Source organism: Paramisgurnus dabryanus, chromosome 9, assembly GCF_030506205.2.
Source record: "Paramisgurnus dabryanus chromosome 9, PD_genome_1.1, whole genome shotgun sequence".
Classification (NCBI taxonomy): domain Eukaryota; kingdom Metazoa; phylum Chordata; class Actinopteri; order Cypriniformes; family Cobitidae; genus Paramisgurnus; species Paramisgurnus dabryanus.
In genome coordinates, this window is record NC_133345.1 from 11,334,585 (window position 1) to 11,358,878 (window position 24,294).

The 24,294-nt window shown below is 36.7% G+C and overlaps 1 protein-coding gene across 1 annotated transcript in view; it reads left to right on the top strand.

The window, feature by feature from the left end:
- The first annotated feature begins 3,333 nt into the window (after window positions 1-3,333).
- Window positions 3,334-24,294, top strand: part of LOC135773409 (neprilysin-like) — a 41,128-nt gene continuing 20,167 nt past the window's right edge. The window contains exons 1-4 of the mRNA XM_065282968.2: window positions 3,334-3,691; window positions 11,610-11,780; window positions 20,295-20,330; window positions 20,476-20,637. Coding sequence (XP_065139040.1) covers window positions 3,649-3,691; window positions 11,610-11,780; window positions 20,295-20,330; window positions 20,476-20,637 — 412 coding nt within the window. The 5' untranslated portion in view covers window positions 3,334-3,648. The remainder of the gene's footprint in view (window positions 3,692-11,609; window positions 11,781-20,294; window positions 20,331-20,475; window positions 20,638-24,294) is intronic.

A 24,294-nucleotide genomic window follows, 5' to 3' on the forward strand; every position in this document is an offset into this window, starting at 1 on the left:
TAATACAGTTTGTTTTAAAGTGTCAACATCAATGTCCATATTTAATCAGAGACATTAAAATGCTTAATTTATTTTCCACAAATACACCCATGGTGTTCAGAAACGGACATATGTTCACATGAAATATTCATTGGAAATCTAAAAAGGGAATTTGCTGAGAGTTTTGCAAAGTGTAATGTATGTTTGCAAAAATCTTTTTTGATCAATGTAAAATTGTTCTTAAAACAATCTTATTATTATTTATTACACGGCTCTCTGGAATGCTTGATTCTGATTGGTCAGTTGAGACATTTGCAGGTTCGTTCTTTTCGAATAATAACCGCTCCAAAATAATAACGCATAGCCGGACTACTTTTACGAGTAAGATCGCTCCGCGCCAATAAAGATTACTGTTTGTTTGGCGCCATCTTGTGACAAACACTGGACAACCACGACAAGACACAGAGAGCTACTGAGACTGAACTTGACAAAATAGAGCATGACAGCTACGAAGCCAACACACAAAAAAATACAGAATGGGCATTAAAACTTCTCAAAGACTGGCTAAAAGAGAAAAAAATGGAGACAGACAAGTATGAAGCAGAGGATCTTAATAAGGTATTACGATCATTTTATGCATCTGTGCAAAGTTTCGCGGAAGGATAAAAATGTTAATTTAAAACAAATATGCCAATAAAATGTTTCAAATTCATATTCATGTCCAGTTTTTTTCTTATGTGACAAGTAGCCGTGTAATAAGCGGGATAATGTAGAGTCAGCCGGTAGTTATCGGGAAATAAGCCCCTTCAGTGTGATACAAGACCCTCCGCTTCGCGTCGGGTCCTGATCACACTGTCGGGGCTTATTTCCCGATAACTACCGGCTGCCTCTACATTATCCCTTACATATTTTCTTATTATAAACACTGTAAAAAAAATCCGTAGAAATTACAATGTTATTGCAGCTGGGTTGCCGGTAATTTACCGTAGATTTACATTTATGTTATTTACTGGCAAGAGTTTTTTCAAAGTTAAATCAATTTTAAATATTAACAAGTCTTTATCTTTACAGAATAAAACTATACAATAACAGCCTCATGCAAAGCATTCTGGGAACCAGAAATCATCATCAACCTTTTTCTGTTTTTTTGCTTCAGATTTTGTTTCCCAGAATGTTTTGCTTGATGCTGTTTTTTTTTAGTTTTACTCTGTAAAGACAAAGACTTGTAAATGTTTAATGTTCATTTAACTTTGAACAAAATATTGCCAGTAAAAAACATAAATTTAAATCTACGGTAAATTACCGGCAACCCAGCTGCAATTTCTACGGAATTTTTTTTACAGTGAATGCTTGATATTTCACCATTGGAGGTAATAACTACTACATGATCTTTCCTCTTTAAATGTTAAAAATCTTCAATAAAGTAATGTATACAGTTTGTACAAGTATTTTTTTTAAATACTTAACCTTTCTGTCATGACAGGAGCTATTTAACCATTTCCAAGGAAATACAGCTAAATCATGGCTGTTCCTGTAAATCTGAGGTCCAACCCACGTAATTGTGGTTTTCAGTTAAAAGTTTCGCCCTGAGTGTAAATGCTGCATGGTTTATTTGCATGAATCATAGTTAAAACTAAAAGTCATTTCGGGGATGGAAAAATGCACAGTGAAATGATGATCATCGAAGTTTTCCGATAAGTGCAGCATGCTAATACCAAACAGACCATCTTATATAAAGGCACAGGAAGCAAGAGAAGATCCAGTCAATGACCTGACGCCGGAGACCCCTGAAGCAAGGCCTGCACAGATTATCCAAGAGATTTCAAGGTAATACTCCACACAAAACCGACTAATAGATAACAGTAAAGAAAACAAGAGGAAGATAGAATGGGTAAGGTGGATACAGTAAAATAGAAAAGGAAATAAACATTCCACAGAAAAGGAAATCTGATACGATCTAATGGAAATTTCTTGATTTGAACAGTGGGGGGTCCTTACCGGCCCAAACTCTTATATGCTCCCCTTGGACGGTCAGATAACAGATCGCATAAGAGTTTTCTTTATCATTCGTAAAAAGACATTGCATCACAGCAGTAATTTAGATTTCAAAAATTCTCTGGGGGTCACAACACATCCAAATGTGCGTCATTGTGTTAAGTGTGCTGGGCCCTCAGTGACAGGAAAAAGTGTTCCTGACTAAAACCCTGTGATTACTCAATATCACAATGAGAACACTGCAGAGGGCCATGGACCAGTTAAAGTTCCCTTTGTTTACATGAAAAATTGCACATTTGATTTTAGTTTTGTTTGATACCAGTGGTTCACAGTGAAGGATAAAAACACACAGAACACAAAGGACCTGGAACAAAATTTCAATTAGGCTACTTTTAATGTCCTCTGAATTTTTAGCCCGAACCCAGAGTACTCCACCCTCTTTAACTGGGATAGATGTACTAAATGTGGGGTTAGGAGGGATTCTGCAAAAACTGTCACGGGACAGATGTGAGGGCGCCTTTAGAGGCACCTCTTCGCGCTAATTGGTTGGATCAGATGACCATGCTCCTCCCGAATTTAGTAAAATAAACTTCATTTCAAGAAATGTATAGAGCACTTTGTTGTAACAAATCATACATTCATTTATATTGCAGAAGGCCACAACACACTAACTGCATGTTAAATGTTAAATTGTATGCTAACAACTTGTTTATTGGGACAGACTGTTGGCTGCTGAGTGAGTGGTGATGTCATACTGCCCTATACAGTTTATTACTGTGTTAAATGTGGCAGCTTGCTGACCTCACAGGCTTCTGTGAAATTGCAAAAGGGAAAGCAATGCCTTTACAACTTTAAAAAAAGAAATAATTCATTTAATTTACTTTTTAAAAAGTCATATTAGTAATAATATTAGTAATAGCTGATTTAAATTTTACACACTGATGTAATTAACACATCATAAAACTTTTTTTTAATGTTAAATGAACAAATTATGGACAAGTTAGATATATGTAGCCTTTAATATGTATATAATACTTTGTAGATATAGGACTTTTGGGTATACAGCATGAGATACCTGAAAGTCAATGTTATTAATATTTGTTCGAAGAAGTTGTTTAAATTACAAATAACATCATGTGAATCTTTATGCGTGGACGTTATACACAACATCTGAAGGTTATAAAACTGTATTATATAAAAATACTAGCAAAAACAGCCAAATTCAGAAGTTTTGGGGACTATAGAGTTGTGCACTAAAACGGGTTGAAGGTGTTTAACAGTTGCGCGCTGATCCTAAAGTGGTTGGAGAGCGGCGCACGGTGCGCGCTGGCACCGCTTGCCATCTCAGTCACTCTTAACACCGCCTTTCGTGGGAGGCAACATTAGACACCGGCTCAACTTACGCACTCCGCTGTTACACACCGTACATTTCGCTGAATTCATGCTAAGGGTTTCTCCAGGTGTTTTCCTGATGCGCACAAAAAATAACTGTAATAAGGACATCCATCCGGCGCGCCAATAACAGGTAGCCAAGGAAACTGATATAACTGATTGATTTGTTATCGATATCCTAGGAAAACCAGAATATTCTAATCGATCATCAGCTGGACTGACAGGCTCTCTGAAAGGAGGGTATCTTTCTCACGGATTTGATGGGTGTTTGATCGGTTGGTGATGCCCATTTATATCATCGACCGCAAATTTGCAGAGACACCTGGTGAGTCTGTTACGCATGCTGCACATGGCATAAAACACGGTGTGCTGACCAAGGTGTTTAATTTAGCCGGTTTGTGAAATGTTTTCTTAAAGTTTTAAAGAAAAATTGCTGTGGAATGATTATAACGAATAGTTACTAGCACAGTAGTGTTATGTTCATATCATAAATTACGCACTATTCTGAAAGTATCACGTCTCAATGTATTTATCTCTGCTGCCTCTAAACATCATTCTAAATTAACGAATATAAGTAAATGAATGAGTAATGCTCATGAGGGCAGACAACGTCCACACCTCCCTTGTCTATTTAACTTCTTTGGTGTCCTGTCACATACAAGTACACTACAATTTTCGGATGTTTTATGTTTATCCAAATTTTAATAGCATGACAGCAATAATGGAATCAGTATAACTGTACATAGTCTAAAGCCCTAGTGATGTACTAGCACACACTGTGTGTGTGTGTCAAGATAATTTAGAGATGCAGAAAAGTAGACAACATAACAGGACCTACAAGTTATACAGCAGTGCTGACACATTGAACACACAATAAACCATGTGCTCTCTGCTGTCATGAGATGATGTTTCTCTTTCCGATCAGCAAAACATTCTCAACCAATCTTTTGCTGTTGATTTGCTTTTATATACAGTTTCCTCCGAAACACTAATGAATGGAAAAATTTTTGGTCTGATCTTTGACCCTGTCAAATTGTTTCCATGATAGATGCATTCAACAAGTGCCCCATACAACCTAGTGCCAAACACACCACTGAGAAGTGTTATCCAGAGTACTCTCTGTACCTCTTTCTCTAATTGTATGTGTGTGCGTGTGTCTCTACTATTGTTTATGTATTTCTTATCTGAATAGAGAAGTGAGATTGAAGATAATTTATTTGAACTTTTTTGTTTTGATTTCATCTTTTGTGAACTTTTCTAGTTGTTTTATCTGTCTTAATACAATATAATCACCATCTTTCTTGCATTTATATAAATGTATTTACATTTATAGTATTTTTTCAAAACTTTTAATAATAAAAGATAGGATGGACATTTAAAGGAGGGACACAGTAAAACTGTTTGTGACACAGTAAAGCCCAATCTTACTTCTTTTAATTATCAGGTTAAATAGGTAAATGGTGGTATCATTACTGCGTTTTATAAATAGAGTTAAACACTATATTGAAATCTTTTAATTTGGTTGTTTGTATATACAAACAGATTAAATAAGTTGGCAAAAAAATGAAACTTCAGGAAAGCTTCAGTTAGTCTTAATGTATACTTTTTATAGTGTTTTGTTTAATGAATAGGTTAAACTGATTTAGAAAAAGAAGCTGAATTGTAGAGTTAAAAGATACTATACTGAGTCATCATCATATTCCTATTACTGTGCTGCATGCAGGTCATGTTTAACATAAAATAAATGCAACATGCAACACCTGTAAATAATCTAGGGCAAACAAATAAGCCTATAGCAGTAATAGCCAATACACTTTTTAAAAGGGGATACAAACAATCATGCAATAGTTCATTTATGAATCAGTTAATGTATTAGTTCAGACACTAGGACATGATCATTTGTGCTCCCTCAATTCTGCTGTCGGGCTATTCAGTAAGGTGTTTGAGAGATGTTGCAGGCTAAAAAGAGCCCTGTCCAAACTCTGTGCATGTTTTATTTCTAACCATGCAGAACACAGAACTAGACATGAAAAAAAAACATTTACTTTTCAATTCAATTAATGAATCAACACATTTCATTAGATATTAAAGTCATTAAAATAAAACAAATCTACACAGAACACAAACATCCCATTATGTATGTTTCAACACTGCAAACTTAACACAGGACAGTCACAATCATTTATGCTCTCAGTCTAGAGTAGTGTCTGCATATCACTTGTCATCACTTTGCAGATATTTGCTCAGTATTACCCTCATTCTGTGCATTCCCAAAGATAACAGATACTCTCTAATTGCCAGATTTTTCATCCTTGTTTTTCTTTCCTCCTCTTTCTGCCTGACATTCTAAGCTTTCCTCAATCAAGGGTTTATGGTTTAGGTTTGGGAGTTTGAGGTTACAAACTATAAATTACAAAATTTGTGATGCTTCATATGACATTAAACATAATGGTCAGAGAAAAATGTCAAAATATGTACCCGACTGTCACTGGGGTGGTACCCTTTCAAAATGTACAACTTTGCACCTAAATAGTTCATAGTAGTTCCTCAGAGGTAGGCTACATACCAAATGTATACCTGTACTATTGGTATTAGGACCTTTTTAAATGATACTGTCCAAGTTACAGCTGGGATACAAGTTTTGATCATTTTTTCTGACAGTATATGATGCTAGGCATGTTCTCTGCTAGTTCTTTCACTTTATAAACTAACAATTTTATAACAATCTGTAAAACATTTGTGCACTCATTCCCTTATAGATAAATTTATAAGCAAGTTTTTTAAGTGCATTGCATCATAGAAGCAAACTTAAAACCAATTTGAGACTGGTAGTGGAGAATGATGCAGAAATACACTAAGAAGTGCAGAATCTTAGAAACAGATGTACAGTAATTGCAGATGTTTTCTCATATATTCACGTCCAAGCTAGTTTTACCACACATTTGGAGATGAATGCTTTTCATTTTCCCCAATAAGCAAAAGATCTGTACATACAGCTACTGCATATTGTATTAACGAGACTGGAACAGAAACGAAAGTTTAGTTTAACCCTTGTGCATTGTTCAAATTCACTACCCTTTCGTGTTGTTAGTGAATGAAAACATCCCCAACAATACGGGTTAAAAACATTTAGGATTAAACGTGCAAGAGTGTGGTTTAGCTACAGATGCAGTCCCCGAAAACCGGACACCAATGAGCCAACACTTTCCTAAGGGTGTTAGTTATGCATTACACTTTGATGAAGAAGTCATCTGGAGGGTATGAGGACGTGTTTGTCTTAACAGACATGCTTAGAGGATTCACCATTACTGTGCCAGCAGGGAAGCAGACGGAAGCTACTATAGCCAAGTCTGTGATTTACCATTGCAGTGCCAACAAGGAATCAGACAGAAGCTCCTACAGTAAATGCTGTACTGAAACAGCCTATGAAATTATTTTGAAGGGCTTGCCCCCATTTTTCAAAATGTATTTTGCCACTTGCTACTGCCGGTCAAAAGTAGAGGTGTGCATCATCAATAATTTTGATTACAGACAGTTTTTTGTCTTTATCACTTTATATTAACACAGTTAACAACCACTGACTGAAAGCTGCAAAACTAGCTTTTGTATTACAGAATGACCTCTCAAGTTCACTCTGACCTACAATCTTTAAGACAAGTGCAATCATGAACAATGAAAGAAAAGCATAGCTAATATATTTTATTACATATATTATTACAGTTTCTTTAATAATAACGATAATAAATTATAATTGTAATTAAAAGAAAGCATTAAGCGTTCCTTTTTTTTAAACATCATTCTTTATATTGGTTTTATGATTTTATTTTATTTAGTTAAACAGTCCTTCTGTCTACAATTGGTCGAAAAACAAATAACACTGGCCTAAATTTTACACCACTGGTTAGGGCAATTGTAAGTATAAGACTTGTTAGGGTGCTAAAACAACAACAACAACAAAAAATATATAGTTTGCTTTGTGAAGACAGCAGCATGGCTGAGCTGGAAAAAGATTAGGTTGAAAGGTCATCCTGTTTTTCACCTCAGGGAGATTGCAGTACCCCCACTAAGTTTGGTTCCCTGCCGTTCCACGTATGTCAGATGATATCCGATCCAGGGGTCCTGGTACTGTCCCTGCTTGTCAGGATTATGTGGCGAGTGACGCATCTGCCACTATCTCTTGCAGTTGAACCCCCTTCCCCATCCCTACCTCCAACTTTCTTTGCGTTTTAATCAAAAACAGCCTCCTGCTTGGATTTGGAAAGTTGGATTTGAAAAGCTGATGAAGACAACCTTGGTTCTTATTTGCCCTAGAGCTGCTGCGGTCACGAGTAGATACACAAGGAACAGTTCTGCTGCAAGCTCTGATCAAGTCCACAGTGGGGGGCAGAGGACATGTATAAGCTGTTACATAGCCACTTAGGTTAACACCAGGGCTGGAAAAGATACCCCACTTGAATTTGGCCATTACTGCAGGTTTGCTACAAAAATTAGTAAAGATATTACCTACCAGACACACTCACAAACGTAATACTCATGTGTACTGGATACTATGTACCCTGGCCCATAAAACCAGGGGCATTTTTATTGAATTGAATAAATAGGGTTTCCATTGATGTATGGTTTGTTACAACAATATTTGGCTGAGATACAACTATTTGAAATCTGAGGGTGCAAACATTTTAAATATTGAAGTCCTTAGCAACACATTTTACTTATGATAAAAGCATTTTTTATAATATATTTATGATAGAAAATATATTAAAATGAACATGAAATGGAACATGATCTGTACTTAAAGTGCACCTATTTCATTGCTAAATAACAATGTTATTTTGTTTATTTGGTATAATACAATGTGTTCGCGAGGTTTATGGTTAAAAAACACATTATTTTCCACATACCGTACATTGGCCAGCTAATCTGTACATTGTGATTGGCCTGTATACCTCTGATGTCAGCCGGAAATGTGACGCTTCTTACCATGTTTAAAAGATTCGATTGCTAACAGGAGTTAATTTACGGGCTGTGAATCTGAAGCGTGAGGAATTATGATAATGTCGGTCTTGTTTACATCACCAATTCCAGGAAGTAAACTGTTGCCTACAATCCGTGTGTTTGTTGTAGTCCAAGAAAAGAGATTTATGTTGGAGACAATAACTTGCGTCATTGTTTACTTTGAGGTTTGTACCTTTTGCATATCTTTAACATGTAATACACACTTAAGCCCGGTATACACTGTGCGATTTTAAAAAGTCCTTTAGGATTGTTGCTTGCCACACTGTGCGATCAAGATCGTAGTTAAGTCCATGTCACACTGTATGATCTCAGTTTCCATCAATGTCAGACTGTACGAGTTTAAAGGACAAGTTCGGTATTTTAGACTTAAAGCCCTGTTTTCAGATTCTTTATGGTGAAATAGAATGGTTTTGACTGAAATTTCGACATTTTCGGCTGCCCTGAGAATTTTCGCGTGTTTGTGTTTCAGCTCAGACCTCTATAATGGGTTTAATGGTGCACTGGAACAATCCTTCCTAAAATGCATTAAACTTTCGTTTACAAAGACGTGAAACTCACCGAGTGGTCAGGGGTGTTCACTGGTATGCTCACACAAAAATCGCTCCAAAAGACGCATTCCAACAGGTTTTATCGTAGTTTTTACCAGCCCCATGGACTTGTATTAGATGTCCTGTGAGGTACGGTATTACTCCGCGCCGGGAACTTTGTTTCTATTCTTGCAATAGGAAAAGGCGGATTAGCGCCACCACCTGGGCTGGAGTGTATATTATTCAAGCTCTAAGCGGAAGAATGTACGGGTGTGAGGCGTTTGGAAAAATAGGTCCACAAGTTAACAACGAATGCTAAAACAGCTGTTGGAAAGCATCTTTTGCAGCGATTTTTGTGTGAGCATATCAGTGAACACCCCTGACCACTCGGTGAGTTTCACATCTTTGTAAACGAAAGTTTAATGCATCTTAGGAAGGATTGTTCCAGTGCACCATTAAACCCATTGCAGAGGTCTGAGCTGAAACACAAACACGCGAAAATTCTCAGGGCACCCGCAAATGTCGAAATTTCAGTCAAAACCATTCTATTTCACCATAAACAATCTGAAAACAGGGCTTTAAGTCTAAAATACCGAACTTGTCCTTTAAAGACTTTTAAAAATCGGACGCACGCAAACAAACGCGTCTGCAGTTTTACGTCATAGATTGACGACGGCTGGAAAAACACACGCTGAAGCGAAGGCTAACAAACCGAAACAACATCTACTGTTCATTTTAATCATGACTTGTCTCAAGCATAAAAGAAGAAAAAACGAAGGAGACGAGTACCTGGCATTTGTATTTCCAGCGCGATTTCTCTCTAGGCTGCTTCATTTTTATCCTATACAGTGGCGATGACACATTGTACAAACACTCTTTATGTTTCCATAACTCCACAAGTTTCTCTTTCTGCAGTATAGTCTATCTGGCTCTTTTTGACATTTGTCTGTGTTGATTTGTTGTTGTCTCCGCACTAATTGCGTCATCGGGTTCTGTGCTTCTATTGGGTCTTGATTTGCCGGTTGTCGTAGGGAGATGTCACATAGCAGGATTGTCTCAAAAAATTTCTGACACTGCCAGAATTTTGTCGGAGGATAATTTTGATCGCAACTGTCATTAATTAGCTGTCTGTGAACATGTCAAACTAGCGATCAAAGACGGCAGATTTTAGCCTGGGATTCCAGAAATCTTTTAGGATTTCAAAATTTGTCCCAGACAGCTAAATCGTGGCTATAATCTCACAGTGTGCACCGGGCTTAACACACCACAGGAATAAAAAAAAACATGAATTGGACAATAGGTGCTCTTTAATGATTTTTGGCATTAAAATAGAAAATAAAAATATTAAATCCAATATTTTATAATACAAATTTTTTTAAAAATGTTTTTTTATTAATTTTATTTTATTAATTTTTTATTTTTAAATTTTTAAGCCATGCTAGGTAGTTTCAACCCAAAATGCTTGGTTGTTTTAGCCCATTGTTGGGTCAAATATAAACATTTTCTGGATTAATTTTAACCCAGCTGCTGGGCTTGTCCCCTTTTGACCCAACGCTCATTTTTTTAGAATGTACAATTGCCTACAATAAACCTGTGCAACTTATGCAGACTGGCTTTGTGGTAGGGTCACACATTTCATGTTACTGGTAATTTAAATGAAAAAGTGAAAGTGACAAGCATGCAACAGATACTCTAAAAGTGACCTCTGCATTAAACCCATCTCAGTGAGTAGTGAACACACGCACTGAAAGTCATAAACACACACACACCTGGAGCAGTGGGCAGCTATCCCAGCACCCGGGGAGCAATTAGAGTAAGGTGCCTTGCTCAAAGGCAACCCATTGGCCGTGAGACTCAAACCAGCAACTCTTGGGTTTCAAGCCCGACTCTCTAACCACTAGGCTACAACAGTACTGCCCTGAATGATAATGTTTATGTATAAGTAATTACAATAAACCTTATTTAATATAATCATCTGCAACTATTCATACAAAATTTGTTTAGTTAAAAAAATATCTGAATTAAACACAATGCAAGGGCCCTGAGATGCATTGTGAATGTAAGTCTAGGTTAGTGTGTATTTGATTCTTAGGCTGTGCTGTGTACTTAAATTTGTGCGTGTGTGTAATCATCATGTTGTGTGGACCGAATGTCCCCAAAAGATAGGAATACCAGTAAATTTTTGATCTTGGTTTGGGTTAGAATAGAATGGGAATATGGAAGGAAATGGAATATACAGAATATACATTTGTTAAGATTTGGACCTTTATTAATCATTCAATGTTTTTAGTAAATTAAATGTTTAATGTGTGTGTGTGTGTGTGTGTTTGTGTGTGTGTGTGTGTGTGTGTGTGTGTGTGTGTGTGTGTGTGTGTGTGTGTGTGTGTGTGTGTGTGTGTGTGTGTGTGTGTGTGTGTGTGTGAGAGAGAGAGAGAGAGAGAGAGAGAGAGAGAGAGAGAGAGAGAGAGAGAGAGAGAGAGAGAGAGAGAGAGAGAGAGAGAGAGAGAAAGAGAGATAGTGTGAGTTTCCTTCAAAAAGACTTTAAGACTTTGTCCCCAGGTCGGGGTCTTGTCATTTCAGAGAACCTAAGAGCTCACAGTGTGTGCATGTCTGAGAGCTGTTAAATCAAGATGCGTGAGGACGTTTCAGATTTCAGTGTAATCACGCTAAAGGTATGACCACTCTCTTTCTGTTTTTCAGGTGAGTTTCTACAGGTCGCCCCAGAGGGAGAGCAGACCATGGCCGACAACAACACTCAGAAAAAAAAGCCCAGCTGGACTTCACTGGAGATTGGGCTCCTGACGATTGTATCTCTGCTCTTTGTCATTATTGTGGCTCTCATCATTCTCTTCATCACACAGAAAGGGAAAGGTAATTTCATATGCTTTCAGAGGTGATGTTATGGTCTGTATACAGTAGAATAACAGTTACATATCGTACAAGATATAGTATGGCTAAAAGCAGAGGGCGACATGTATTTTTTCTTTTATCTACTTGATCACTTCATTTTAGAGCATAGTATTATACTTATTTATTCCACTACATTTTCTTATTTTTCATTTAATATACAATTAAAAGGCAAGTGTTTTTTTTTACTTTTACTAATTTTTACTTAAGTAAGAAAGTACTCAATTTTTGTACTTAGTAGGCTATTAAATATAAAACAGCAGCTTGTATTTATAAAATGAAGAGGAGTAAAAGTTTGTTATTATGCTGTATTAAAGAAATAAAGTATGTTTTCCTGCAATGATACTTGTACTCAAAATGTACTAAAGTAGAAAGTGAAAATACTTCATTACTGTCTATCACTGGCTGAAATATCCAATGTATAAAAGACACTAGATAACTTAGCCATAGTGCATTTAAATATGAAAACCAAGCAAAAGTAATTTTATGTGATTTACTTTATTTTCTAAAATTACCCTATATAATGTAAAAAAAAAAAACATTCTGTGAAAATATAACCTTGATATCTTCAATATTACGTGAGTAAGATCATGTCAAAGATTAAAATCAATGTAAAATTAATGGTTGAAATTAAACTTGCTCCAAACCATCATTAGATTATGAGACTTTAGCCTAGATATCACAGGCATTGTCACAAATGATCATAAATATATATATATATATATATATATATATATATATATATATATATATATATATATATATATATATATATATATATATATATGTGCTTAATGCATCAGATGTTCAGGTGACCGTTTGTGGGTGTGACGTGTGATGCTATCCCAAAAATGGCATGTAAGCCACCCCATTAGAGGCCCAGGAGCAGAAGATTGAGCTTATAGACAGAGAGTTCACTGTAACCTTATGTCATTAATATGCTGAATTAATGTTTAAACAGCAAAGGTAGACAGAATGCAGAATAAGGAGATGATCTCCACATGCTCTTCCTTTTAGCTGCAGGATTCTGGGTGGGAGGGCAGAAAAGTGGGATTTGGCCATGGAGGCTGTGTGTTCACTTTTGCTTTTTGCAGTTGATGTGCATATTTGTAGGGAAAATCTGCAGAATGGATTTAAATATGTTAAGATGTGGTAAAAATTTGGTTGTGAGTAGTACCACATTTTGCAGAACTAAGCAGACCATTGGCATCACATTTTAAAGGGATACTATTTAAAGTGATACTAGTATATTTATTAATGGAAAATATACTTTTAAATAAATAAAAAATGATCTGTGATCTATTGGTACTATGTGTGAGATGAGGCAATGGTCTGAGATAACATCGCTATAGCACCACTTATGGTTCTTCATATGTGCTATATACACATATGCTAGATTCAACAAAGTATTAGAAACATATCTCAGAGATTTGGGTCCATATTGGCATGATAGCATCAAGCAGTCGCTGCAGATTTGTCTGCTGCACATCCACAATGCAAATCACCCACATCCCAAAGGTGCTCTTTTGGATTGAGATCTGGTTACTGTGGAGTCCACTGGAGTACAGTGAACTCATTGTCTTCTTTTTGAATCAGTCTACACCGGATCTGATAGTAACAGCGGATTGTCATCACTTCTGCATCTTTTTTTTTTAAATGAATCGATTGTTTGTATCTATTAGGATTGGAGCTAAACTCTGCAGTGCTCCGGTCCTCCAGGGTAAGATTTGGGGAACCCTGATGTAATGTGTAATAAAATACTATTAATCCTGGCGGTTTAAATTGAAAATCTTATCCCAGTACATGTCATCATGACAAAATTGTACCCCAAAAAATCATTTTATACCCTAATATATGAAGTTTCACCTGCTGCCGGTAGATGTGCTAATTTAGTAAATGCATCTATTGGTCGTATTTCAAGGTATTAACACCAAATTCTGACCCTATCTGAATGTTGCAGCCGAAATCGAGACTCATTAGACCAGTTTTTCCAATCTTCTGTTGTCCAATTTTGGTGAGCCTGTGTGAATTGTAGCCTTAGTTTCCTGTTCTTAACTGACAGGAATGGCACGGTGTCACCCATTGTGGTTTTCCATTGCTGTAGCCCATCTGCTTCAAACTTGGTTGTAACAAATGGCTATTTGAGTTCCTGATGCCTTTCTATCATCTCGAACCAGTCTGCCCATTCTCCACTGACCTTTGACATCAACAAAACATTTTCGTCCACACAACTGCCGCTCACTGGATATTTTCTCTTTTTCTGACCTATAACTGACAGAGGTGTAAAGTACTTGAGTATTTTTACTTGATTACTGTACTTAAGTATTATTTTAGGGTATTTTTACTTTACTTGAGTACAATTTAAAATCAGTACTTTTACTTTTACTTAATTACATTTTTTAAGAAAAAAAGTACTTTTTACTCCTTACAATTTTATTTACAGTCAAAAAGTACTTATTTTTTAGAGATCACTTTATTCTATTTTCCCTTACTCTTACCAAACCAATTGAATTGTGCTGACGGCCAGTTTAATTTAAATGTTATATATTTTCCTTGGACAAGATACAGCGTGCCACCTGTAAGGGTGGATTCACTACAGTGGTTCAGTCTGTAGGAACACCGAAATGACTGAGAAATGTTAACAGCAAGATATTATAAAACTGTGTATTTCTGGTCAATTTTCACCCTTCTGCAACCTATACCAACGACGGAAATAAGTGCAGTTATAATAGCAAAATATGTGGGAGAGCATTGCTAGAATATAAATATATTGAATTGCAATATGTAGCGTTTAAGTATTAACACTAAATCAAAACTAAACAACAGATTTGTTAATTAAAAGGTTTAATAACAGTACTGACTTAGTTACAATTGAAATGGTTACACTATAAATGCATTAAAATGGTACTTAATACAAACAATTAACTGTTTCCAATGTATGTGAGATATTACCTGATAAGATAGAGAACAGAGAAAGAAAGAAAGTTTAGAAGAAAGAGAATCACCATTAAGAACTGGAGTCTTGGCCTAAAGGCCTAAACCCAAGAACTCAGGTAAAGAAGAAAAGCAGAGGGCAGAAAGCAAATGGCAAATGCCAAAAGGCAAAAGCCCAGAGCTCATGAAAACCAAGACCTTTATTCTCTATCCATTGACCATGTGACCAAACCTAACATGATACATTCAAACTGACCAATCAGAAGACCACACCTTTAACCCCCACTGTATTGAACAAACAGCTGTAACAATAGTCTTTGTAAGCACAGGAATGCAGATGGTACAGTATGGAAATGGGGGTTGTGACAAATGGTGACGAAGTAATAAATTCCTATATTTTTAATATTACCAATCCCTATATTTTCAATCCTACAAATCCGCCCTTGGCACCGTGGGCCACACGTAAGAAGACCCATGGTGACATAGTTCATAAGATTATGCTTTCAATTGTGTGCAGTTGTCATCTTCAGACATATTGTCCAAACTTGTTGCTGATGAGTCTTGAAGACGTCCTTCTCCTTTCAGCCCTGCATGAAAGGCTTCATCGAATAGAACTGCACCTTTCATAGTTATGCAGATTTCCATCGATACTTCACACTTTCACAAGAACAGGCCCTGAAGGGGGACTTCACTTTTGTCCTTCTCTTTGAGGCAACACCCAAGATGTAAAACAGCAGGAATCCTGTGATTTAAGCAAATGGCACAACATACAGCAAAGCATATGGCATTTGTTACTCAACTTTTAAATGGTCAGATTGGTCTTCAGCCTTAAATCCCTGTCAAATACATTAAAACATGGTCAAGGTGAGAATAAAAGAAAAACTAATAAAAGCTCTTGCATTGGTTTTAGAAACATGTAAATGAAATGCTTCTTTTTAAACTTAACCAATGTTAGTTTTAACAAACCACTTTGTCATAAGAAGCAATAACAACAATATATTCAGTGTAACCACATGATATTTAAAGATCTTAATTTTCCAGTGTAACCATTATAAATGAAATGAACAAAATAAAAACAAAGAACATGATAGTTTTAAATGTCTTACATAAAAAGCTAATTAAATGTCAAAATAATAGCAAAATTAATGAAATTATTACACATAGAAAATAACTCTTTTTCAAGATTTGATACATAAAACTAATCAAACTTTTTGAAAAGAAACCAAAACAGATGCTTGACATCAGACAGTTTAAAATAATAACTGATGTGAAGCAAATTGTGTTTGCTATGTGATTGTATTTAACTGAGGCTATGTGTGAATACCATGCTGCAACAAAGGTGAGAAAGATAAAATTGTGATGCAAATTTGGTCCTGTTGTTAAAACAGAGAGCCAGTTTGATATTATAAGTATGAGATTGTAATCTGGCTCTGTAAATTTCTCACACCAGTATTTTTAGTTAGGAAGCATGGTAAAAGTGCTACTGGATCCTGTTGTGAGGTAAAACATTTTCATTAATGCAATTATATAACACAATGTAGCCACATGGCATTTTTGTGCTCCTCTTTAGGGTCTTACTGCAGCTATACAAGGAATAGCAGAGTTTACCACTTAGGAGACAAATCTTTTCAATATAGAAACACATACAACTTGAAACTGGTAGACAATTTCAAGAGCAAAAGTTAATCCATTAACACAAGACAACTGGTCTAGAATGTGTAGCTTCAACAACCTCTCACTTAAATGTTTTGTCAAACACTTACAGTGGAAACAGTCAAGTGTTTTAAGAAATTAACTTCATTAGCCTATGTGTACATACAGTACAACAAACAACTAGAATTTGTGTTCTATAGAAACAACAATGCATTACAAGCGATTACAAATCAGAAAAATGTGAACAGGATCATCTATGAGAATGCTAAACACATGCTAACTGGCTGCTAAGCCACTAGCAAGTGAAGTTAACAGCTGGAGTCCTTGCATGAACAATGCAGTCAACTCAGAAAGAGTTTTACCAGCAAAACCAGATTGTTTACATCTGCCCTTAGAAAGTGATTTCCTACATTTCAAATAATAAGGTGGAGGTCTGCCCCTGCCCAGTGACCAGCACTTCTCCTCTGTATGGCCTATTTTATGACAGGAATTACAAAGCCTGTTCATTTTGCCACCGGGTTTGTAGCTTGGTTCTCCTGGAGCTTCAGGAGGTCTGTGACTCTCTAATGCTTCATTTACACCATGCGGTTCAGCATGTTGATGCATCACCCCAATCACTGAAATAGGAACACTTTTCTGGGTTCTGGAACATGCATTCTCTTTAGTACAAGTAGCATCTTTTTTAGTCCCATCGCTGTTAAGCGTTTGGGGAGACTTAGTGTCTCGTACAATTAGTTTAGCCTTTACATCCGCAATGATGTTTTTATACTTCTCACACTGTTTAGCCAGGGCTAACTGCTCAGATGATAGTTGATCTATCTGAGTTTGAAGATTTTGGATCTTTGCCTCTGACTTTTGTAATTCAGCGTTTTTGGTTCTTAATTCATCACCTTTATCATTCAGGATTGACTCAAAAATTCCATTATTTTTACGTAACTGCTTGCACGTCATGAAATTTAAAGCCTCAATGGTGTCAGCATGTTTGGATTTTCTTTGTTCACTACCAACTGTGAGCCACCATGTAAGAATATCATCAGTGGTAGCATTGTAATTCAAACCCTTTTTATATAATTTAGAAAGTGTAGGTTCAACTTTCTCGCTCCATAAAGCAAACAATATATCATTACTTAAATTAATCCCTTCCATCCCTGAGGAGATAATCTGAAATAATCTCTAACTGTACAATGAAAATAGGACTATTTAAGGTCCTTCTAATTTCTGTTTCATACAATTCATGCAAATGGAGATTTCACTAACCATGCCATGAAACAATGAAAACAGACTTACCCACTGTGTGGTCAGAAGGCCTTTAACACATTCACAGGATAAACTGTGATAAAGTCCTTATTCAGTTGATCAAACAAAGTAAAACTTAGAAAACTCACTGCAAGGGATCCCGGGTTTCGGCACCAAAACTGTAAGGGTGGATTCACTACAGTGGTTCAGTCTGTAGGAACACCGAAATGACTGAGAAATGTTAACAGCAAGATATTATAAAACTGTGTATTTCTGGTCAATTTTCACCCTTCTGCAACCTATACCAACGACGGAAATAAGTGCAGTTATAATAGCAAAATATGTGGGAGAGCATTGCTAGAATATAAATATATTGAATTGCAATATGTAGCGTTTAAGTATTAACACTAAATCAAAACTAAACAACAGATTTGTTAATTAAAAGGTTTAATAACAGTACTGACTTAGTTACAATTGAAATGGTTACACTATAAATGCATTAAAATGGTACTTAATACAAACAATTAACTGTTTCCAATGTATGTGAGATATTACCTGATAAGATAGAGAACAGAGAAAGAAAGAAAGTTTAGAAGAAAGAGAATCACCATTAAGAACTGGAGTCTTGGCCTAAAGGCCTAAACCCAAGAACTCAGGTAAAGAAGAAAAGCAGAGGGCAGAAAGCAAATGGCAAATGCCAAAAGGCAAAAGCCCAGAGCTCATGAAAACCAAGACCTTTATTCTCTATCCATTGACCATGTGACCAAACCTAACATGATACATTCAAACTGACCAATCAGAAGACCACACCTTTAACCCCCACTGTATTGAACAAACAGCTGTAACAATAGTCTTTGTAAGCACAGGAATGCAGATGGTACAGTATGGAAATGGGGGTTGTGACAAATGGTGACGAAGTAATAAATTCCTATATTTTTAATATTACCAATCCCTATATTTTCAATCCTACACACTCCCTGAAATTCATACGGCTGTAGCTCAGGCACCTTAAGTCTGGGCGTTCGCCCTTCCGGTCCCTTATCCTACCCGAGAGGGCCTTTCCAACGAGCCAACCCCGACTCTCTAACCCTTTCTGCGGCCGATGGTCTCCTGAATTTCAAACGTCCGTAGCTCGGTCGCCTGAAGTCTGAGGCATTCGCCCTTGACATCCCTTATCCTACATGAGAGGGCCTTTCCAACGAGCCAACCCTGACTCTCTTACCCTTTCTGGCTGAGATACAGCGGTCATTCCAACGGCCGTAGCTTGGATGCCTTTGGGATGCTTATACCCAAGGGGACTTAAGGTAAAATCGAGGAAAGGACCGCCGTCTCTCGGCCGGGGAAACAGCTAGAGACTCGTGGGTTGGCCAGTTGGGAAGGCCCTCTCGGGTAGAGTAAGCGAAGGGCAAATGCCCCGGACTTAAGGCGCCCAAGCTAAGGCCAAGGGAAAATCTGGGATGGGTTGGCCGTATGTTGGCCTGGGAAAGGTTGGATGGATATCTGACCTGAGTTTCAGACACCAGGAAGTCTCTGCTCACGTTCCCTGCTATTTGCAGCCTCTCTATGAAGACCTTGTTCACACTGTCAAGCCAAATCTGATTTTGGTGCATGTCTGATTGGACAGACTTACTGTCCACATTGTGTATCACAACTGTTTAGATCCAATCTGTGCATCCTGTAGTGTTTTGCCATTTTCTGGATTATAGTTTCTATGGCAATGACGTCATACTGGCACAACAATCGTGTTTACATTTTGCGTAATGTGACAACATGACGTAAACTAAAAGCTACAAAAATGCGATCAGAGCAGTCAGACTTAAATGTATTTCTGGAAATGTGATTTGAAAAGTATTTCAAACCACCTCTGGATATAGCCTGAAACGGAAAAGAAAAAAACTGATTTCATGTGGTTTTTGGCCGTTCACACGTTCTAAATGTGATTGGATTCTAATCGAATATGCACCAAAATCAGATTTGGACTGACTGTGTGAACACGATCTAATACAACTCTTTCTGCATCGGCTGCCTGTGAGAGGCTTGATACTCATTTTTGAAAATCAGCTTCTGCTTAAGTTAAATTCGAGGTTTTACAACTTTGAGTAGCATGTTGCATACTGAAATTATGTAGTTTTATAGTTTGATAATTAAATACAATTAAATACAAACAGTTGTAAGGCAGCATAAAACCTTGTATGTGGTTAATTCACTTCATGTTTTAAAAGCTAAAACAAGAATCTATAGTTTTCATTCTTCCTGATACTTTTACTTTTTTAATACTCAAGTAAAATTTTAATGTTGTACTTTTTTACTTTTACTCAAGTATGATTCTTGCCAGATACTTTTACTTTTAATTGAGTAAAAATTACACTAAGTACTTGTACTTTCACTTGAGTAACATTTTTGAGTACTTTTTACACCTCTGATAACTGACCTATCTCTATAAACTCTAGAGATGGTTGGGGTGAAAATCCCAGTGGATCAGCAGTTTAAAAAAATACTCAGACCAGCCTGTCTGTCACAAGACACAGCCTTATAGCACTTTAAGTGGTTCCCATATGATTACAAGCCAGTGAAGTTTACAGCGACAAATGGATGGGGGGGGGGCATTTAACATTTTGCCTTAATACCCTAATTTTCTTTATTTTCGTTTTGTAGACGCTGTTTGCATCACAGCTGACTGCACACAGTCAGGTAAAAATTTATATGACATATATTTCCAAATTGTATGACATGCATACCTATTTGTTAATGTGTTTTTTACAATTATTTGTTATTTTGTGTTGTGAAATTTCTCCAAAGCAATTCTTCTGTGTTATGTATTGGTTTCTCTCTGCAGCATCTCGCCTTATTGAGAACATGGACCCCACTGTGAACCCATGCGAAAACTTCTACCAGTACGCCTGTGGTGGCTGGCTCAAGAAGAACATCATACCTGAGACAAGTTCACGTTACAGCACTTTCGACATCCTCAGAGATGAACTGGAGGTGGTACTCAAAGGTAGAGAAAAACACTATTTTACTAAACTGTACTGTAACTCGACAGAGTTAGTAAAATAAGTGACTGGAGAATATGGCATATGTTGAGTTGTTACAGTATATACTGCAGTTTGCATATACCAACGCAATCTCGTTGCAATTTGTACGTATTTACGAGGTGGCTAAATTATATTCATTTGTATGACCACATTCGTATGTTTTTTCGCGCCTGTGGTGTCTGGGTTAGGGGTGAAATTTCATTACTGCTTTTTTTAAAAACAATAATCATAAATTTTTGTACGCTTGATACAAACTCAAAATAGCAGCTTGTAAAATACGTACAAATTCCTGTGAGATCAAGCTGCATATAGTCTACTGTATAAATATATTTGTTTTTTAAAACCTTTTGGCTGCTAAAGCAGCCAGTGAGAACAAATATAATCCATTCAAGCTTCAGTTAGTTATGGCTGTTGTCAGCCATTTAAAGCTCAGCGGGAGTCTGCCCAAGGCTTGGATAGTTGGACTGACATTTATAGCTTTGCTTTATGTTCCCCTTCACACAATAGTGAAACCTCTCAGACAAAAATATTTTAATCTTTGGTGTGTCTTGAAATATAGAGAGTGCTGATGTTTAGCTACAGGGCACAAGATGTGGATTGATGATGGGGAAAAAGGTTTCTAGAGGAATGAGAGCTCTGCTGACTGATCAGTAATGGGGAGCTTATTGGCCCCAGCATGGACACTGATTTATAGAGACCATTCCTCAGCAGCCTTTTGGGGTCATGGGATGCTTTAGTGGGGGCACATATGAGGATTTGTGGGCTAATGATCAGGCAGTGTAGGTGGAGAAAGCAGCAGTAGTGCTGGAGCTGTGAGCGTTTGTGGATGTGTTGAGGAGTTAAATGTTATCAAATCTGTGGGGAACTCGAGCTCCGGGGGTCAAATGCTACCAGAGCTATCACTTAACCCTGATGGTTGTGCTTGTACACAAGCATTGATAAGAATGTCAAACATTTCTCTCTCTCCATCTCATGTATCATTCCCTCTCTCTGACACTTTCTCTGTGCGCTACCTTTTCGAATTTAATGATGTGTTACAATCAGCCATTTCTTTACAGCCTTTTAATTAAGAGTAGTAATGACTGCTTGATTTATAGCGGCAGCAGACAAAAGCTACTGAGCTGCCATTTATAATTCACGACGAAAATTTCCCAGACTCCTCATAACTTGTTAAATGTTTAATTAATTGACAATTCTTGCTAATCAATGAACAAACACTTAGATTAAAAAATAAGTATTGCTGAGAAAATGTGATGGTGGTTGTGACTTTCCCATGCGAAATCTAAATGCCTTCATTAGCATTTCCAGTGTGCTGAGTGTTTGAGAAATGAACAGGAAAACTGATTGGAAAATAAGAGCCTATTAAGAGACTTGATTAGACTTTTATGCAAATTAAAATTTGATGAAATTAAAGCTCAGAGCTCTGGTTGTGGTTGGCTATCACTGCAGTTTAACTGTTAGTACTTTTAAATTATAAAATTGCTTTAAATATTTGTGCATAATTTTACACATGTATATATTCCCAATATTCAGGCAAGAAAACCACCAATAATGAGTCCAATATTATTATGTACCAGACAATCTTGATTGTTAACTTGTTGCATTAAAAGTGAACGTTATATGATCAAAAGAGTCGAAGAACATGTTATTGTGCAAAACCTGGTTACAAGAGATTTGGACCTGTTTCTACCTTAAAAGTCACGCCTGAAAGGCTTCCATTAATCAGTGCAAAAACCGAAGTTAAAAAGTATGCTCATAGCACTTTTATGGTGCTAACATTGCACCTTTGCCGGTCCAGAGTCTGAGGTCCTAATAACGAAAGCCTTGACCCTTCACAACAGTTCAACCTAATGGAGCCACACTTTCTCTATAATCTGACTTTTATGACCCTCGCTGTTGGCCATTCCATTGCAAGCAAACTAGCTCATAGAGTATAGAACCTGCCAGAATTTAAGTAAATTCGTGAAGTATATTCTACTACATTTTATTCTATGACCTCTAAGAATAAATCTATTTGCATGAGATATTCACATGTGAGGAGCTGAGACATAGTTTCCAACCAGTGGTGTAGTGGTGCATGGAGAAGTGGATATGCTCTTCAATTTACGCCCCCATTTTTTTAAGTGGCTCAATTTAGGTTCAACTCCCTGTGATATAAACAGTGAAATGTAAGACTATAGTCTTGTATAATTTGTATATTCCAAAATATAAAAATATTTAATATTTAGAATTTCGTGGGTAAAAGCAGGGGGTAAACTCTGTATACCCGCATATACCCTGCACAACACCACACTGTAAAAAATACTTTGCTGCCTTAAAATTTTTTGTTGAATCAACTCAGATTTACAAGTCTTGTCAACAAAGATGAGTTGTCACATCTTATAAGATATAGTTGAGAAAAGTCAACTTAATTTTATAAGTTATAACAACTCACCTGTAGTTATAACAACTCATCTCTAGTCAAGATAAATAATAGTAAGTTTAAATGACTTGTAAATCTGAGTTGATTCAACAAAAAATTTGAAGGCAGCAAAGTATTTTTTCCATTCAAAAAAGAAAAACTTTATTTACTTTTTTTGGGTCTTGAAAACGCAAGCTTTTGAAATTGCATTTTAAAGCCACTTGCAGTAATAAACATAAATTATTGTTTGCATAAGAAAAACTGCTAGATGCTTTTGCTGCATTAATTGTTTGTATTTAATGCTCTGTAGAAGAATGCATATATGCGCAGACATGTAGTGTTTCTACAAAGTAACATCGCCAACTACTGGTCTGGCACGGGCCAGCTTTTTGTCAGTTTCTGTGTAAAAGTTAGCTGTTTTGACAGCGTTGTTGGGTGTACATAAAATGTTTAAAAAATACAAGAGATACACTTTTTTATTTTTTACTACATCATTGTAAACGTAGCCTTAGTAGTGAAAGAAGACACCACAGAAGTGACAATAAAAAGAGACAGTAAGGAAATGGGAATAGAACGACTTCTGTTACCAATTAAAAACAGGTTTTATGATGAGCCGGTTGGTTCAAAGCAATGGTTTGCTCAGTTTACTTGGGTTGTTTAGATTTGTGTTCATCTGGAGACAAGAGTTGGGCATGAGTTCTCAACCTTTCTTGGCGAACCAACCTTTTTAAGTTTGGAATGTTCTTGCAGCTGGCTCATTAGCCCTCTAACCTACATTTCTTGTAAAATTTTAAGCACAAGAGTTTAAGCTATAAAAATGATCCTTGAAATAAAAACATAAAATAGAGTTCACAGAAATCTCTCTTGGCCATCTGTATCTCTAGGAATCCCATCTGGGGTTGCAACCAAAAGGTTGAGAATGTCTGGTTTAGGGAGAGAGAGAGAGAGTAAGGTAAGTGCGTTGGAACACGAAAGGAAAACAGTCATAGTTATTTTCTCTTCCGCATGGGAATATTTGGCCAACATGGTAAACAGAATGAATACAAAAAAGTCAATACGGATGTTAATGACTAAATGGTAACACATCTCCAGCAGACTAAGTGTGCTGTGACAAGCTGTCTGTGAGAGGCATAATCCATATTGAGGTGACTGAAAATGGGATATAAATAAGAAAAGCTTTCTGAAGAAGGCCAGCAGGAATACTCATGCATATACATGC